This window comes from Oncorhynchus gorbuscha, linkage group LG14 (genome assembly GCF_021184085.1).
Source record: "Oncorhynchus gorbuscha isolate QuinsamMale2020 ecotype Even-year linkage group LG14, OgorEven_v1.0, whole genome shotgun sequence".
NCBI classification, from domain to species: domain Eukaryota; kingdom Metazoa; phylum Chordata; class Actinopteri; order Salmoniformes; family Salmonidae; genus Oncorhynchus; species Oncorhynchus gorbuscha.
Window position 1 is genome coordinate 9,513,694 of NC_060186.1, and position 18,932 is coordinate 9,532,625.

The 18,932-nt window shown below is 49.3% G+C and overlaps 1 protein-coding gene across 1 annotated transcript in view; it reads right to left on the reverse strand.

Moving 5' to 3' along the window:
• Window positions 1-18,932, reverse strand: part of LOC123994385 (ankyrin repeat and sterile alpha motif domain-containing protein 1B-like) — a 509,344-nt gene that overhangs the window by 313,433 nt on the left and 176,979 nt on the right. The window contains 2 exon segments of the mRNA XM_046296905.1: window positions 8,486-8,614; window positions 18,045-18,146. Of these exon segments, the coding sequence (XP_046152861.1) occupies window positions 8,486-8,614; window positions 18,045-18,146 (231 nt within the window).

Genomic DNA, 18,932 nt, shown 5'->3' on the forward strand with positions numbered 1-18,932 from the left:
AGAGATACGGGGAGAAGAGGAGATGGGAGAGAGATGGGGAGAGATATGGGGAGGAGATGGGAGAGATATGGGGAGAAGAGGAGATGGGAGAGAGGAGATGGGAGGGGAGAGAGGAGATGGGAGAGAGAGGGTGAGGGGAGAAGAGGAGATGGGAGAGATATGGGGAGAAGAGGAGATGGGAGAGATATGGGGAGAAGAGGAGATGGGAGAGATATGGGGAGAAGAGGAGATGGGAGAGATAGGATGGGAGAGAGGAGATGGGAGAGATATGGGGAGAAGAGGAGATGGGAGAGATACGGGGGATGGGAGAGATGGGGAGAGAGAGAGATGGGAGAGATACGGGGGAGAAGAGGAGATGGGAGAGATATGGGAGAGAAGAGGAGATGGGAGAGATACGGGGAGAAGAGGAGATGGGAGAGATATGGGGAGAAGAGGAGATGGGAGAGATACGGGGAGAAGAGGAGATGGGAGAGATATGGGGAGAAGAGGAGATGGGAGAGATATGGGGGAGGGGAGAGAGGAGATGGGAGAGATGGGGGGAGAGAGGAGATGGGAGAGATATGGGGAGAGAGAGAGATGGGGAGAAGAGGAGATGGGAGAGATGGGGAGAAGAGGAGATGGGAGAGATAGAGATATGGGAGAGAAGAGGAGATGGGAGAGATATGGGGAGAAGAGGAGATGGGAGAGATACGGGGAGAAGAGGAGATGGGAGAGATACGGGGGAGGGGAGAAGAGGAGATGGGAGAGATATGGGGAGAAGAGGAGATGGGGAGATATGGGGGAGAAGAGGAGATGGGAGAGATACGGGGAGATACGGGGAGAAGAGGAGATGGGAGAGATATGGGGATGGGGAAGAGGAGATGGGAGAGATACGGGGAGAAGAGAAGAGGAGATGGGGGATAGAGATACGGGGAGAAGAGGAGATGGGAGAGATATGGGGGGAGAGATGGGAGAGAGAGAGGAGAAGGGAGAGATATACGGGGGGAGAGATATGGGGAGAAGAGGAGATGGGAGAGATATGGGGAGAGATGGGAGAGAGGAGATGGGAGAGATATGGGGAGAAGAGGAGATGGGAGAGATATGGGGAGAAGGGAGATGGGGAGATGGGGGAGATAGATGGGGGAGAGAGGAGATGGGAGAGATACGGGGAGATAGAGGAGATGGGGAGATACGGGGGAGAGAGGAGATGGGAGAGATACGGGGGGAGAGATGGGAGAGATATGGGAGAAGAGGAGATGGGAGAGATACGGGGGAAGAGGAGATGGGAGAGATACGGGGAGAGAAGAGAGAGATGGGAGAGATACGGGGAGAAGAGGAGATGGGAGAGATACGGGGGAGAGAGGAGATGGGGAGATATGGGGAGAGATGGGAGAGAGGAGGGGAGATAGAGAGGAGAGATGGGAGAGATAGAGATACGGGAGATATGGGGAGAGGAAGATGGGGGAGAAGAGGAGATGGGAGAGATACGGGGAGAGAGGAGATGGGAGAGAGGAGATGGGAGAGATATGGGGAGAAGAGGAGATGGGAGAGAAGAGGAGATGGGAGAGATATGGGGGAGAGAGAGAGATAGGGGAGAGGGAGAGATGGGAGAGATACGGGGAGAAGAGGAGATGGGAGAGATATGGGGGGGAGAAGAGGAGATGGGAGAGATATGGGGAGAAGAGGAGATGGGAGAGATATGGGAGAGAGGAGATGGAGAGAGATGGAGAGAGATGGGAGAGATGGGGAGAAGAGGAGATGGGAGAGATATGGGGAGAAGAGGAGATGGGAGAGATATGGGGAGAAGAGGAGATGGGAGAGATATGGGGGAGAGGAGATGGGGAGAGATACGGGGAGATATGGGAGAAGAGGAGATGGGAGAGATACGGGGAGAAGAGGAGATGGGAGAGATATGGGGAGAAGATGGGGAGATGGGAGAGATACGGGGAGAGAGAGGAGAGATACGGGGATATGGGGAGAGAGGAGATGGGAGAGGGAGAAGAGGAGATGGGAGAGATATGGGGAGAAGAGGAGATGGGAGAGATATGGGGAGAAGAGGAGATGGGAGAGATATGGGGAGAAGAGGAGATGGGAGAGATACGGGGAGAAGAGGAGATGGGAGAGATACGGGGAGAAGAGGAGATGGGAGAGATACGGGGAGAAGAGGAGATGGGAGAGATATGGGGAGAGGAGATGGGAGAGATGGGGGGAGAGATGGAGAGATACGGGGAGAAGAGGAGATGGGAGAGATACGGGGAGATATGGGGAGAAGAGGAGATGGGAGAGATATGGGGAGAAGAGGAGATGGGAGAGATACGGGGAGAAGAGGAGATGGGAGAGATACGGGGAGAAGAGGAGATGGGAGAGATACGGGGAGAGAGAGGAGATGGGAGAGATACGGGGAGATATGGGGAGAAGAGGAGATGGGAGAGATACGGGGAGAAGAGGAGATGGGAGAGATACGGGGAGATATGGGGGAGGAGATGGGAGAGATACGGGAGAAGAGGAGATGGGAGAGATGGGGAGAAGAGGAGATGGGAGAGATATGGGGAGAAGGGGAGAGAGAGGAGAGAGGAGATACGGGGAGATATGGGAGAGAGGAGAGGAGATGGGAGAGATATGGGGAGAAGAGGAGATGGGAGATATACGGGGAGAAGAGGAGATGGGAGAGATATGGGGAGAAGAGGAGATGGGAGAGATATGGGGAGAAGAGGAGATGGGAGAGATATGGGGAGAGAGAGGAGATGGGAGAGATATGGGGGGAGAGATGGGGAGAAGAGGAGGGAGAGATAGGGGAGAAGGGAGAGATGGGGAGATATGGGGAGAAGAGGAGATGGGAGAGATATGGGGAGATACGGGGAGAAGAGATGGGAGAGATGGGGGGGAGAGATGGGAGAGATGGGGAGAGAGAGATGGGAGAGATACGGGGAGATGGGAGATGAAGGGGAGATATGGGGAGAAGAGGAGATGGGAGAGATACGGGGAGAAGAGGAGATGGGAGAGATATGGGGAGAGACAGGGAGATATGGGGAGAAGAGGAGATGGAGAGATACGGGGAGATATGGGGAGAAGAGGAGATGGGGAGATATGGGGAGAGATGGGAGAGAGATATGGGGAGAGATAGATGGGAGATATGGGGAGAGAGGAGATGGGAGAGATATGGGGAGAGAGGAGATGGGAGAGATATGGGAGAGAGATGGGGAGAGATATGGGAGAGAGATATGGGAGAGATGGGGATGGGGAGAGAGGAGATGGGAGAGATACGGGGGGAGAGAGAGGAGATGGGAGAGATACGGGGAGAAGAGGAGATGGGAGAGATACGGGGAGAAGAGGAGATGGGAGAGATACGGGGAGAAGAGGAGATGGGAGAGATACGGGGAGAAGAGGAGATGGGAGAGATACGGGGAGATACGGGGAGAAGAGGAGATGGGAGAGATACGGGAGGAGATGGAGAGAGAAGAGAGATGGGGGATGGGGAGAAGAGGAGATATGGGGAGAAGAGGAGATGGGAGAGATAGGGGGAGAAGAGGAGATGGGAGAGATATGGGGGAGAGAGACGGGGAGAAGAGGAGATGGGGAGATGGGAGAGATATGGGGAGAAGAGGAGATGGGAGAGATACGGGGAGAAGAGGAGATGGGAGAGATACGGGGAGAAGAGGAGATGGGAGAGATACGGGGAGAAGAGGAGATGGGAGAGATACGGGGAGAAGAGGAGATGGGAGAGAGGAGGGGAGAGAGGAGATGGGAGAGATACGGGGAGATATGGGAGAGAGAGATGGGGAGATATGGGGAGGGGAGAAGAGAGATGGGAGAGATACGGGAGAGAGAGGAGATGGGAGAGACGGGGAGATATGGGGAGAGAAGAGGAGATGGGAGAGATATGGGGGGAGATATGGGGAGAAGAGGAGATGGGGGAGATATGGGGAGGGGAGAAGAGGAGATGGGAGAGATATGGGGGGAGATACGGGGGGGGAGAGAGAGGAGGAGGGAGAGATACGGAGGAGATACGGGGATAAAGGAGCATATGGGGGAGAGATACGGGGAGATATGGGGAGAGAGGAGATGGGGAGAGAGAGGAGATGGGAGAGATACGGGGAGAGAGAGGGAGATATATGGGGGAGAGAGGAGATGGGAGAGATGGGAGAGATATGGGGGAGAGAGGAGATGGGAGAGATACGGGGAGAGATATGGGGAGAGATACGGGGAGAGATAGGGAGGAGGGAGAGACGGGGAGACGGGGAGAGATATGGGGAGATACGGGGAGAGAGATGGGAGAGATACGGGGAGAGATACGGGGAGAGAGGAGATGGGAGAGGGGAGATGGGAGAGGGGAGAAGAGGAGATGGGAGAGATAAGGGGAGATATGGGGGAGAGATGGGGAGAGATATGGGGGGAGATATGGGGAGAGAGGAGATGGGAGAGACGGGGAGAGAGATGGGGAGATGGGAGAGAGAGATGGGGAGATGGGAGAGATACGGGGAGAGAGGAGGGGAGAGATATGGGGGAGAGAGGAGATGGGAGAGATACGGGGAGAGAGTAGATGGGAGAGATATGGGGGGGAGAGATGGGAGAGATAGATGGGAGAGATACGGGGAGAGAGGAGATGGGAGAGATACGGGGAGAGGAGATGGGAGAGATACGGGGAGATAGGGAGAGATACGGGGAGATATGGGGAGAGAGGAGATGGGAGAGATACGGGGGAGAGAGAGGGAGATGGGAGAGGAGAGAGGAGATGGGAGAGATAAGGGGAGAGAGGAGATGGGGAGATACGGGGAGGGAGATATGGGAGAAGAGGAGATGGGAGAGATAAGGGGAGAGAGGAGATGGGAGAGATACGGGGAGAGACGGGAGGGAGATATGGGAGAGAGGAGATGGGAGAGATATGGGGAGAAGAGGAGATGGGAGAGATACGGGGAGAAGAGGAGATGGGAGATATGGGTAGAGGAGATGGGAGATACGGGAGAAGGGAGATGGGAGAGAGGAGATGGGGAGATACGATACGGGGAGAAGAGGAGATGGGAGATGGGGGATACGGGGAGAAGAGGAGATGGGAGAGATACGGGGGGAGAAGGGGAGATGGGAGAGAGGAGATGGGAGATACGGGGGAGAAGAGGAGATGGGAAAGATATGGGGAGAAGATATGGGGAGAGAAGAGGAGATGGGGAGATACGGGAGAAGAGGAGATGGGAGAGATGGGGAGAAGGAGATGGGAGAGATACGGGGAGATGGGAGAGATATGGGGGAGAAGAGGAGATGGGAGAGATACGGGGGAAGAGATATGGGGAGAGGAGAGAGGAGATACGGGGAGATATGGGGGAGAGGAGATGGGAGAGATACGGGAGACGGGGAGAAGAGAGATGAGATATGGGAGATGGGGAGAGGAGATGGGAGAGATAAGGGGAGAGAGGAGATGGGAGAGATAGATGGGAGAGATACGGGGAGAGATACGGGGAGATACGGGGAGAGAGGAGATGGGAGAGATAAGGGGAGATATGGGGAGAGATACGGGGAGATATGGGGAGAGAGGAGATGGGAGAGATGGAGAGAGACGAGATGGGAGAGATACGGGGAGAGATACGGGGTGATATGGGGAGAGAGGAGATGGGAGAGATACGGGGGAGAGAGAGAGATGGGAGAGATATGGGGAGATATGGGGAGAGAGGAGATAGGAGAGGTACGGGGAGAGAGTAGATGGGAGAGATACGGGGAGAGAGGAGATGGGAGAGATACGGGGAGATATGGGGAGAGATACGGGGAGATATGGGGAGAGAGGAGATGGGAGAGATACGGGGAGAGAGAGGTGAGATATGAGGAGAGAGGAGATGGGAGAGATAAGGGGAGAGAGGAGATGGGAGAGATACGGGGGAGAGATACTGGGAGAGATACGGGGAGAGAGATGGGGAGATACGGGGAGAGAGGAGATGGGAGAGATAGGGGAGATATGGGGAGAGATACGGGGAGATATGGGGAGAGAGGAGATGGGAGAGATAACGGGGAGATATGGGGAGAGAGGAGATGGGAGAGATAAGGGGAGATATGGGGAGAGATACGGGGAGATACTGGGAGAGAGGAGATGGGAGAGATAAGGGGAGATATGGGGAGAGATACGGGGAGATATGGGGAGAGAGGAGATGGGAGAGATGGAGAGAGACGAGATGGGAGAGATACGGGGAGAGATACGGGGTGATATGGGGAGAGAGGAGATAGGAGAGATACGGGGAGAGAGTAGATGGGAGAGATACGGGGTGATATGGGGAGAGAGGAGATAGGAGAGGTACGGGGAGAGAGTAGATGGGAGAGATACGGGGAGAGAGTAGATGGGAGAGATATGGGGAGATATGGAGAGGAGATTGTGGATCGTCAAAGGAAGGGGGCAACAAAAGTTCATTGTGACATGTAAAAGGCTGTTAAAGAATGGAGGTGAGAAAGAGAGCTGAAGTCAAAAGAGAAGAAGCCTCTTCCTCCATCACTCTCTCTCTTTCAATCTACTTTTCTCTGTGGCCTCTTTTGGAATCAATATCTAGCTTCTGCCACTGTGACACACACAGATCTTGGAGTGACCTGCTCACCGATGGTATTTCCTTCAGTGAAAACAGCTAGAGACAGAGTACTACAGTACATAATGATGATGGATCAAACTGGGTTTGTTTCTGCTGACCAAATGAACAAAAGAGAGCAGACCTGGCCAAATATACATATCAACACCTTAATATGTTCCTCTCTGTGTGACGGCGTTCTAATCCAGGAAGTAGTTCCTCCGGTCTGACCTCGTTCACTGGCCTTCACAGACTCGATAGAGCTGAAAGCACCACCCTCTCTCCTCCTTTCTCCACAACACCCTCTCTCCCTCCCCCACAACACCCTCTGTCCTCCTCTCCCCACCATTTCCCCTCACCCTACAATAAAGTATGCCGTGGTGTTTAAACACGGTGTGTGTTCAGGCGTGCACGAGCTGTGCTGAATGTATATTTTCTGCTCCCTCCCTCCAATAAAGATAATTAAACAGGAGCGCTGACTGGTGGTGATTGAGAAGAGAGAGAGCAGCGGGAATTGTATGAGAGATACAAGTGCACCGCTCCAGCTCAGCCACAAGGGGCAGTGTTGGATAAGGGAAAACACTATGGAAGTTGACTGAGGTAGTACAGGTTCATACCAATAGGCAGTTCTCACCATGTGTGTAGTAGATACAGTGCTGTCGTGAATGTATTCAGACCCCTGGACTTTGTCCACACTTTGTTACGTTACAGCCTTACTCTTTTTCCCCTCATCAATCTACACACAATACCACAGAAATGGTCCTTCTGTAGCTCAGTTGGTAGAGCATGGCGCTTGTAACGCCAGGGTAGTGGGTTCGATCCCCGGGACCACCCATACGTAGAATGTATGCACACATGACTGTAAGTCGCTTTGGATAAAAGCGTCTGCTAAATGGCATATATTATTATTATATATTATATTATATTATCATATATTATTATCATATATTATTAAATGTTTTGCTAATTTATTAAGAATTAAAAAACTGAAATATTACATTTACATAAGTATTCAGACCCTTTACTCTGTACTTTCTTGAAGCACCTTTGGCAGTGATTACAGCCTCGAGGCTTCTTGTGTATTACGCTACAAGCTTGGCAGACCTATATTTGGGGAGCTTCTCCCATTCTTCTCTGCAGATCCTCTAAAGCTCTGTCAGGTTGGATGGGGAGCGTTGCTGTGCAGATATTGTCAGGTCTCTCCAGAGATGTTCGATAGGGTTCAAGTCCGGTCTCTGGCTGGGCCACTCAAGGACATTCAGAGACTTATCCCGAAGCCAGTCCCGCATTGTCCTGATGGAAGGTGAACCTTCACCCCAGTCTGTCCTGAGCGCTCTGGGTCAGGTTTTCATCAAGGATCCCTCTGTACTTTCCTCTGTTCATCTTTGCCTCCATCCTGACTAGTCTCCCAGTCCATGCCGCTGAAAAACATCCACACAGCATGATGCTGCCACCACAATGCTTCACCGTAGGGATGGTGCCAGGAGTCCGCCAGATGTGGCGCTTGGCATTCAGGCCAAAGAGTTCAATCGTGGTTTCATCAGACCAGAGAATCTTGTTTCATGGTCTGAGAGTCTTTAGGTGCCTCCAAGAGGGCTGTCATGTGCCTTTTACTGAAGAATGGCTTCTGTCAAGCCACTCTACCATAAAGGCCTGATTGGTGGAGTGCTGCAGAGATGGTTGTCCATCGGGTTCTTGGTCACCTCTCTGACAAAGGCCCTTCACCCCTGATTTCCTAGTTTGGCCAGGCGGCCAGCTCTAGGAAGAATCTTGGTGGTTCCAAACTTCTTAATTTAAGAATGATGGCGGATATTTGGGTATTTGCCAAAATTTCATTATGGGGTATTGTGTGAGGATTTTTTTATTTATTTAATCCATTTGAGTATAAGGCCGTAACGTAACCAAATGTGGATAAAGTGTGTGTGTGTGTGTTTGTGCGCAAGTTTGTATGTGTGTGTGGGTGTACTTACTTTTGTGCCTGAGGGAGGGGGAAGCGGAGGGAGAGGGGATAGAGGTGCGAGGTGTGGGGACAGGACACTGGCGAATAGGTTCCTCCATCAACATACTCTTATTGTCCATCATCTCCTCCATCATATATTCTGGAGAGAGAGGAGAGAGGAGAGAGGAGAGAGAGGAGAGAGACAGAGAGAGAGAGAGTCAGAGAGAGAGACAGAGAGAGAGAGAGAGAGAGAGAGAGAGAGAGAGAGAGAGAGAGAGAGAGAGAGAGAGAGAGAGAGAGACAGAGACGGAGAAAGAGAGACAGAGACAGAGAGAGAGACACGCACAGAGACAGAGAGACACAGAGACACAGAGACAGAGAGGGACAGAGAGAGAGACAGAGAGAGAGACAGAGAGAGAGACAGAGAGAGAGACACGCACAGAGACAGAGACACGCACAGAGACAGAGACACGCACAGAGACAGAGAGAGCGAGACAGAGAGAGAGACACGCGCACAGAGACAGAGACACAGAGACAGAGAGACAGAGAGAGAGAGAGCGAGACAGAGAGAGAGACACGCACAGAGACATAGAGACAGAGACAGAGAGACAGAGACACGCACAGAGACAGAGAGAGACAGAGAGAGAGAGCGAGACAGAGAGACACGCACAGAGACAGAGACAGAGACAGAGAGACAGAGAGAGAGACAGAGACACGCACAGAGACAGAGAGACAGAGAGACAGAGAGAGACAGAGAGAGAGACACGCACAGAGACAGAGAGACAGAGACACAGAGACAGAGAGAGAGAGCGAGACAGAGAGAGAGACACGCACAGAGACAGAGAAACAGAGACAGAGAGACAGAGAGACAGAGAGCATGGTGATGTGATTGCAGGGTTCAAAGGTTTGCAGACATAGAGCAGGGAACCAGTTAATTGTACTGACAGTGAACCACATACAAAAACACACACAAGGCGTAGGGAATGGGAGTGTGAAGCCGGAGGAAACTATGAGCTCGCTAACATACACTACACTACACAAACACACAGTTTAGTCACAAGGCAGGAGCCTGGCTGTGTGTTAGTATGAAAGATCCAACTAAAGTCAGAGGTACCGTAACACAGTGTGTGTGTGTGTGTGTGTGTGTGTGTGTGTGTGTGTGTGTGTGTGTGTGTGTGTGTGTGTGTGTGTGTGTGTGTGTGTGTGTGTGTGTGTGTGTGTGTGTGTGTGTGTGTGTGTGTGTGTGTGTGTGTGTGTGTGTGTGTGTGTGTGTGTGTGTGTGTGTGTGTGTGTGTGTGTGTGTGTGTGTGTGTGTGTGTGTGTAAAAAGGCATACGTTATTCATACATAACTTCTAAATATATGGATTGAATCATTTAAATACAGGAATATTGATGACTGAATACTATTGTGTTTAAATAGGTGGGATTAATCACGGAATGAAATCTCACTTTCTCTCCCTCTGACAGGAAATGGGAGGCAGCTGATCCATTCACTCTCTCCCAGCTGAACCCTGAATTTGCTTTCTGTCACAATCTCTGCATTTCTCTTCTCCTCCCCTGCCTCGGTCTGTCTTTCTCCTTCTCATCCCCACTATTATTTTCCCTCCTTCTCTCCCCCTACCTACCTCTCCCTCCTCTCTCATTCCTGACCCTGAATTAACCCCTTTGTTTCCCATCTCTCTCTTCTCATCTATCTTTACCTTTTCCTCTAAATCATCTAGAACTGTCTGTCTGTCTGTCTGTCTGTCTGTCTGTCTGTCTGTCTGTCTGTCTGTCTGTCTGTCTGTCTGTCTGTCTGTCTGTCTGTCTGTCTGTCTGTCTGTCTGTCTGTCTGTCTGTCTGTCTGTCTGTCTGTCTGTCTGTCTGTCTGTCTGTCTGTCTGTCTGTCTGTCTGTCTGTCTGTCTGTCTGTCTGTCTGTCTGTCTGTCTGTCTGTCTGTCTGTCTGTCTGTCTGTCTGTCTGTCTGTCTGTCTGTCTGTCTGTCTGTCTGTCTGTCTGTCTGTCTGTCTGTCTGTCTGTCTGTCTGTCTGTCTGTGGTTAGAAAGACAGGGAACACAACAGCAGACTGCAGGGCTTCTACTAGCACCACTGATTGTAGCTTCTATATGTCAGGTCAAGACTGTTGGTCTTCTCTGGTGTCTAGTCAACCTCAGTCTACAGCTGTGATTAAAGGGAGATTCGGGCCATTGTTCTGCTCCCCCAGAGTCAGATGAACTTGTGGATACCATTGTTGTGTCTCTTTGAGTCTGTGTGCAGTATGACTGAAGCATATGTGCAGGTCAGCGTTTTTCCGCCAAGAATCTTGTTCTGGAGGCAGTACTGCAGAGTGGTCGCTAGCTGGCCACAAAGTCAGCAAATCAGATGTTATAGGTAACCCTAACCACACTGCTAACCCTAATGCCTAACCTTAAATGAAGACCAAAAAGCACATTTTTGTTTTCATACATTTTTCTAATATTTGTGTGTGTGTGTGTGCGCGCCTATAGGTCTGTGTGTTCAGTGTGCCCGTGTGTGTCAAATCAAATCAAATTTTATTTGTCACATACACATGGTTAGCAGATGTTAATGCGAGTGTAGCGAAATGCTTGTGCTTCTAGTTCCGACAATGCAGTGATAACCAACAAGTAATCTAACTAACAATTCCAAAACTACTGTCTTATACACAGTGTAAGGGGATAAGGAATATGTACATAAGGATATATGAATGAGTGATGGTACAGAGCAGCATACAGTAGATGGTATCGAGTACAGTATATACATATGAGATGAGTGTGTAGACAAAGTAAACAAAGTGGCATAGTTAAAGTGGCTAGTGATACATGTATTACATAAGGATGCAGTCGATGATGTAGAGTACAGTATATACATATGCATATGAGATGAATAATGTAGGGTAAGTAACATTATATAAGGTAGCATTGTTTAAAGTGGCTAGTGATATATTTACATCATTTCCCATCAATTCCCATTATTAAAGTGGCTGGAGTTGGGTCAGTGTCAATGACAGTGTGTTGGAAGCAGCCACTCAATGTTAGTGGTGGCTGTTTAACAGTCTGATGGCCTTGAGATAGAAGCTGTTTTTCAGTCTCTCAGTCCCAGCTTTGATGCACCTGTACTGACCTCGCCTTCTGGATGATAGCGGGGTGAACAGGCAGTGGTGCGGGTGGTTGATGTCCTTGATGATCTTTATGGCCTTCCTGTAACATCGGGTGGTGTAGGTGTCCTGGAGGGCAGGTAGTTTGCCCCCGGTGATGCGTTGTGCAGTCCTCACTACCCTCTGGAGAGCCTTACGGTTGAGGGCGGAGCAGTTGCCGTACCAGGCGGTGATACAGCCCGCCAGGATACTCTCGATTGTGCATCTGTAGAAGTTTGTGAGTGCTTTTGGTGACAAGCAGAATTTCTTCAGCCTCCTGAGGTTGAAGAGGCGCTGCTGCGCCTTCTTCACGACGCTGTCAGTGTGAGTGGACCAATTCAGTTTGTCTGTGATGTGTATGCCGAGGAACTTAAAACTTGCTACCCTCTCCACTACTGTTCCATCGATGTGGATAGGGGGGTGTTCCCTCTGCTGTTTCCTGAAGTCCACAATCATCTCCTTAGTTTTGTTGACGTTGAGTGTGAGGTTATTTTCCTGACACCACACTCCGAGGGCCCTCACCTCCTCCCTGTAGGCCGTCTCGTCGTTGTTGGTAATCAAGCCTACCACTGTTGTGTCGTCCGCAAACTTGATGATTGAGTTGGAGGCGTGCGTAGCCACGCAGTCGTGGGTGAACAGGGAGTACAGGAGAGGGCTCAGAACGCACCCTTGTGGGGCCCCCGTGTTGAGGATCAGCGGGGAGGAGATGTTGTTGCCTACCCTCACCACCTGGGGGCGGCCCGTCAGGAAGTCCAGTACCCAGTTGCACAGGGCGGGGTCGAAACCCAGGGTCTCGAGCTTGATGACGAGCTTGGAGGGTACTATGGTGTTGAATGCCGAGCTGTAGTCGATGAACAGCATTCTCACATAGGTATTCCTCTTGTCCAGGTGGGTTAGGGCAGTGTGCAGTGTGGTTGAGATTGCATCGTCTGTGGACCTATTTGGGCGGTAAGCAAATTGGAGTGGGTCTAGGGTGTCAGGTAGGGTGGAGGTGATATGGTCCTTGACTAGTCTCTCAAAGCACTTCATGATGACGGAAGTGAGTGCTACGGGGCGGTAGTCGTTTAGCTCAGTTACCTTAGCTTTCTTGGGAACAGGAACAATGGTGGCCCTCTTGAAGCATGTGGGAACAGCAGACTGGTATAGGGATTGATTGAATATGTCCGTAAACACACCGGCCAGCTGGTCTGCGCATGCTCTGAGGGCGCGGCTGGGGATGCCGTCTGGGCCTGCAGCCTTGCGAGGGTTAACACGTTTAAATGTCTTACTCACCTCGGCTGCAGTGAAGGAGAGACCGCATGTTTTCGTTGCAGGCCGTGTCAGTGGCACTGTATTGTCCTCAAAGCGGGCAAAAAAGTTATTTAGTCTGCCTGGGAGCAAGACATCCTGGTCCGTGACTGGGCTGGGTTTCTTCTTGTAGTCCGTGATTGACTGTAGACACTGCCACATGCCCCTTGTGTCTGAGCCATTGAATTGAGATTCCGCTTTGTCTCTGTACTGACGCTTAGCTTGTTTAATAGCCTTGCGGAGGGAATAGCTGCATTGTTTATATTCGGACATGTTACCAGACACCTTGCCCTGATTAAAAGCAGTGGTTCGCGCTTTCAGTTTCACGCGAATGCTGCCATCAATCCATGGTTTCTGGTTTGGGAATGTTTTTATCGTTGCTATGGGAACGACATCTTCGACGCACGTTCTAATGAACTCGCACACCGAATCAGCGTATTCATCAATATTTTCATCTGACGCAATACGAAACATGTCCCAGTCCACGTGATGGAAGCAGTCTTGGAGTGTAGAGTCAACTTGGTCTGACCAGCATTGGACAGACCTCAGCATGGGAGCCTCTTGTTTTAGCTTCTGCCTGTAGGCAGGGATCAGCAAAATGGAGTCGTGGTCAGCTTTCCCGAAAGGGGGGCGGGGCAGGGCCTTATATGCTTCGCAGAAGTTAGAGTAACAATGATCCAAGGTTTTACCACCCCTGGTTGCGCAATCGATATGCTGATAAAATTTAGGGAGTCTTGTTTTCAGATTAGCTTTGTTAAAATCCCCAGCTACACTGAATGCAGCCTCCGGATAAATGGTTTCCAGTTTGCAAAGAGTTAAATAAAGTTTGTTCAGAGCCATCGATGTGTCTGCTTGGGGGGGGGGGATATATACGGCTGTGATTATAATCGAAGAGAATTCTCTTGGTAGATAATGCGGTCTACATTTGATTGTGAGGAATTCTAAAAGGATTTGAGTTCCTGTATGTTTCCTTCATCACACCATGTCCCGTTAGTCATGAGGCATACGCCCCCGCCACTCTTCTTACCAGAGAGATGATTGTTCCTGTCAGCGCGGTGCGTGGAGAAACCCGTTGGCTGCACCGCATCGGATAGCGTCTTCCCAGTAAGCCATGTTTCCGTGAAGCAGAGAACGTTGCAGTCTCTGATGTCCCTCTGGAATGCCACCCTTGCTCGGATTTCGTCAACCTTGTTGTCAAGAGACTGGACATTGGCAAGAAGAATGCTGGGAAGTGGTGCGCGATGTGCCCTTTTTCGGAGTCTGACCAGAACACCGCCTCGTTTCCCTCTTTTTCGGAGTCGTTTCCTTGGGTCGCTGCATGCGATCCATTCCTTTGTCCTGTTTGTAAGGCAGAACACAGGATCCGCGTCGCGGAAAACATATTCTTGGTCATACTGATGGTGAGTTGACGCTGATCTTATATTCAGTAGTTCTTCTCGACTGTATGTAATGAAACCTAAGATGACCTGGGGTACTAATGTAAGAAATAACACGTAAAAAAACAAAAAACTGCATAGTTTCCTAGGAACGCGAAGCGAGGCGGCCATCTCAGTCGGCGCCGGAAGTTAGTGTGTGTGTGTGCCTATAGTTCTGTGTGTTCAGTGTGCCCGTGTGTGTGTGTCTATAGTTCTATGTGTTCAGTGTGCCCATATACAATTATCTGTGTTCAGCAGAGTCAAGTTTATCAGAGTGTAAATCTGAGGCGTGTGCGTGCGTGTGTGTGTGTGTGTGGCACCCTAACCAGAAGAGCCCTCCAATTTCCTGGAGACTTTATTGCAGGCAAACTTAAATCAGTTTTACAAAAATTTTACCAGCATGTCACATGTGCAACCAGAGAAAAAAAGTCCTAGACCACCTTTACTCCACACACAGAGATGCAAACAAGCTCTCCCCCGCTCTCCATTTGGCAAATCTGATCATAAGTCTATCCAACTGATTCCTGCTTACAAGCAAAAACTAAAGCAGGAAGTACCAGTGACTTGCGCAATACAGAAGTGGTCAGATGACGCGGATACTACACTACAGGACTGTTTTGCCAGCACAGACTGTAATATGTTCCGGGATTCATCCAATGGCATTGAGGAATACACCACCTCAGTAATCGGCTTCATCAATAAGAGCATCGACAACGTCATCCCCACGATGACTGTACGTACATATCCCAACCAGAAGCCATGGATTACAGGCAACATCCCCATCGAGCTAAAGGCTAGAGCTGCCCCTTTCAAGGAGCGGGAGACTAATCCGGACGCCTATAAGAAATCCCGCTCTGCCCTCAGACCATAGTCCCTGTGCCCAAGGAAGCGAAGGTAACCTGCCTAAATGATTACCGCCCCGTGGCACTCGCGTCAGTAGCCATGCTTTGAAAGGCTGGTCATGGCTCACAACAATATCCTCCCGGACACCCTAGACCCACAACAATTCACATACCGCCCCAACAGATCCACAGATGATGCAATCTCAATAGCTCTCAACTGGACACCTATGTGAGAATACTGTTCATTATCTACAGCTCAGCGTTCAACACCATAGCGCCCACAACGTTCATCACTAAGCTAAGGATTCTGGGACTAAACACCTCCCACTGCAAATGGATCCTGGACTTCCGGATGGGCCTCCCCCAAGTGGTAATAGTAGGCAACACACGTCTGCCACGCTGATCCTTAACACTGGGTCTCCTCAGGGGTGTGTACTTAGTCTCCTCCTGTATTCCCTGTTCACCCACGATTGCGTGGGCAAACATGACTCCGACACCATCATCAAGTTTGCTGACGGCACAATAGTGGTAAGCCTGATCACCGACAACAATGAGACGGCCTATAGGGAGGAGGTCAGAGAACTGGCAGTGTGGTGCCAGGACAACAACCTCTCCCTTAATGTGAGCAAGACAAATGAGAGGATCGTGGACTACAAGAAAAGGCGGGTCAAACAGACCCCCATTAACATCGACAGGGCTGAAGTGGAGCTGGTCGGGAGTTAAGTACCTTGGTGTCCACATCGCCAACGAACTATCCTGGTCCAAACACACCAAGACAGTCGTGAAGGGGGCAACAACAACACCTATTCCCCCTCAGGTAACTGAAAAGATGGGTCCCCAGATCGTCAAAAGGTTCTACAGCTGCACCATCGAGAGCATCCTGACCGGTTGCATCACCGACCTGGTATAGCAACTGCTCTGCATCTGACAGTAAGGCGCTACAGAGGGTAGTGCGTACGGCCCAGTACATCACTGGGGCCAAGACTGTTATCTCTGCTACCGTAAGGCGGTACCGGAGCGCCAAGTCTAGGACCAAAAGGCTCATCAACAGCTTCTACCCTCAAGCCATAAGACTGCTGAACAATTAGTCAAATCGCCACCGGACAATTTACATTGACCCCTTCCTTTTGTACACTGCTGCTACTCGCTGTTTATTATCTATGCATAGTCACTTCACCCCTACCTCCATGTGCAAATTACCTCAACTAGCCTGTACCCCACCACACTGACTCGCTACCAGTGCCCCCTGTATATAGCCTCGTTATTGTTATTCTTATTGTGTTACTTTTTATTTTAGTCTACTTGGTAAATATGTTCTTAACTCTTCTTGAACTGCACTGTTGGTTAAGGGCTTGTAAGTAAGCATTTCACGGTAAAGTCTACACATGTTGTATTCGGCGCATGAAAAGGACAACCAAGACATCCAAATTCACATCCACAAACTCAAAACCACTCACTCCTACAGAACATCCCAGAGTTTTTCTAGGAGCTTAGCCATAACTGCAGATAACCAGGCCACTCAACTCAATGAGTTAACCCGTAAATTCATTATCCTACACTAACACCTCAGGACTAGTGACAACAGTGCATCGTTCTCTGAGAGCAGAAGACAATGGCTGAAGCATTAGGTTGCATAAGAGAATCCCCCCCTGTGTATAGGAAGAGGAACACAGAGGGCTCACATTGTTCTTGTTCCCCATTGGACAAATAAACTTCCTGGAACGATTTGTCTCAATCTGCACACAATCTGCACACATCCGGACACTACACCGCCTGTTACTCTAAACAACCATGTACACTGTCACGACGAGGGAGAGAGAGAGTGGTGTGTAAACACATGGGTACGTGTGTGTATGTTAATGTGTGTGTATGTTAAAGTGTGTATGTTAATGTGCATGTATGTTAATGTCTGTATGTAAATGTGCGTGTATGTTAATGTGTGTATGTTAATGTGCGTGTATGTTAATGTGCGTGTATGTTAATGTGTGTGTATGTTAATGTGTGTGTATGTTAATGTGCGTGTATGTTAATGTGTGTATGTTAATGTGTGTATGTTAATGTGTGTATGTTAACGTGTGTGTATGTTAATGTGCGTGTATGTTAACGTGTGTTTATGTTAATGTGCGTGTATGTTAATGTGTGTATGTTAATGTGCGTGTATGTTAATGTGTGTGTATGTTAATGTGTGTGTATGTTAATGTGTGTATGTTAATGTGTGTGTATGTTAACGTGTGTGTATGTTAATGTGCGTGTATGTTAATGTGTGTGTATGTTAATGTGCGTGTATGTTAATGTGCGTGTATGTTAATGTGCGTGTATGTTACTGTGTGTATGTTAATGTGCGTGTATGTTAATGTGTGTGTATGTTAATGTGTGTGTATGTTAATGTGTGTGTATGTTAATGTGCATGTATGTTAATTTGTGTATGTTAATGTGCGTGTATGTTAATGTGTGTGTATGTTAATGTGTGTATGTTAATGTGCGTGTATGTTAATGTGTGTGTATGTTAATGTGTGTGTATGTTAATGTGCGTGTATGTTAATGTGTGTGTATGTTAATGTCTGTATGTTAATGTGTGTGTATATTAATGTGCGTGTATGTTAACGTGTGTGTATGTTAATGTGCGTGTATGTTAATGTGTGTGTATATTAATGTGTGTGTATATTAATGTGTGTGTATATTAATGTGTGTGTATATTAATGTGCGTGTATGTTAACGTGTGTGTATGTTAATGTGCGTGTATGTTAATGTGCGTGTATGTTAATGTGTGTGTATATTAATGTGTGTAGGTTAATGTGTGTGTATATTAATGTGTGTATGTTAATGTGTGTGTATATTAATGTGTGTGTATATTAATGTGTGTGTATATTAATGTGTGTGTATATTAATGTGTGTATGTTAATGTGTGTTACCTTGCATGAGTGCAGTGATTTGCTGGGACTTCTGTGCGGGGTGTTCTCTGAGGATCTCCAGAGCTGTCCTTCCCTGGCAGTCTGTGATGTTGGCATCAATACCTGCAACAAACAGACAGAAGACCGAAACCATGGGTCAGGCACCCAGCCGACACACACACACGAGCAAGCGCGCACACACACACACACACAAATCTAGCCTCTTGCAGACACTACCATAAAAGTAAATCTATATACACATTTTAAAGGGGAAGCACTGTAAAGTGTTGCGTGTAGGAGGACAAAGATCCTAAATATACTCACTTGGAGAAATTTACAAGGAAAACATCCATATTGAATTTCTGTCTGACAATTTACCGACAGAAGAAGCTAGCTGTGTCCATCCTGTATCACACACACTGATTGATGAATAGAGGAGAAGGTTGGGTGGATGACATGGGTCAGACAATACACCGGTACAGGCCTGTCGCTCATCTACGTAAATAAGCCCCACGGACAAAAACAATATGGCTGCCCGGGGTTCCTTACAGGAAGTGCAACAAAACAACAGAGGAAACAGGAAGTGATTGAGGAAAATAAGGGGGGAGAGGAGGGGATTGTAGGACAAGACCACTCTCCTGCTCTCTCTCCATATCCTCTACTGTCCTCTCTCTCTCCATATCCCTACTGTCCTCTCTCTCTCTCCATATCCTCTACTGTCCTCTCTCTCTCCACATATCCTCTACTGTCCTCTCTCTCTCCATATCCTCTACTGTCCTCTCTCTCTCTCCATATCCTCTACTGTCCTCTCTCTCTCTCTCTCTCTCTCTCTCCATATCCTCTACTGTCCTCTCTCTCTCTCCATATCCTCTACTGTCCCCCTCTCTCTTTCTCTCCATATCCTCTGCT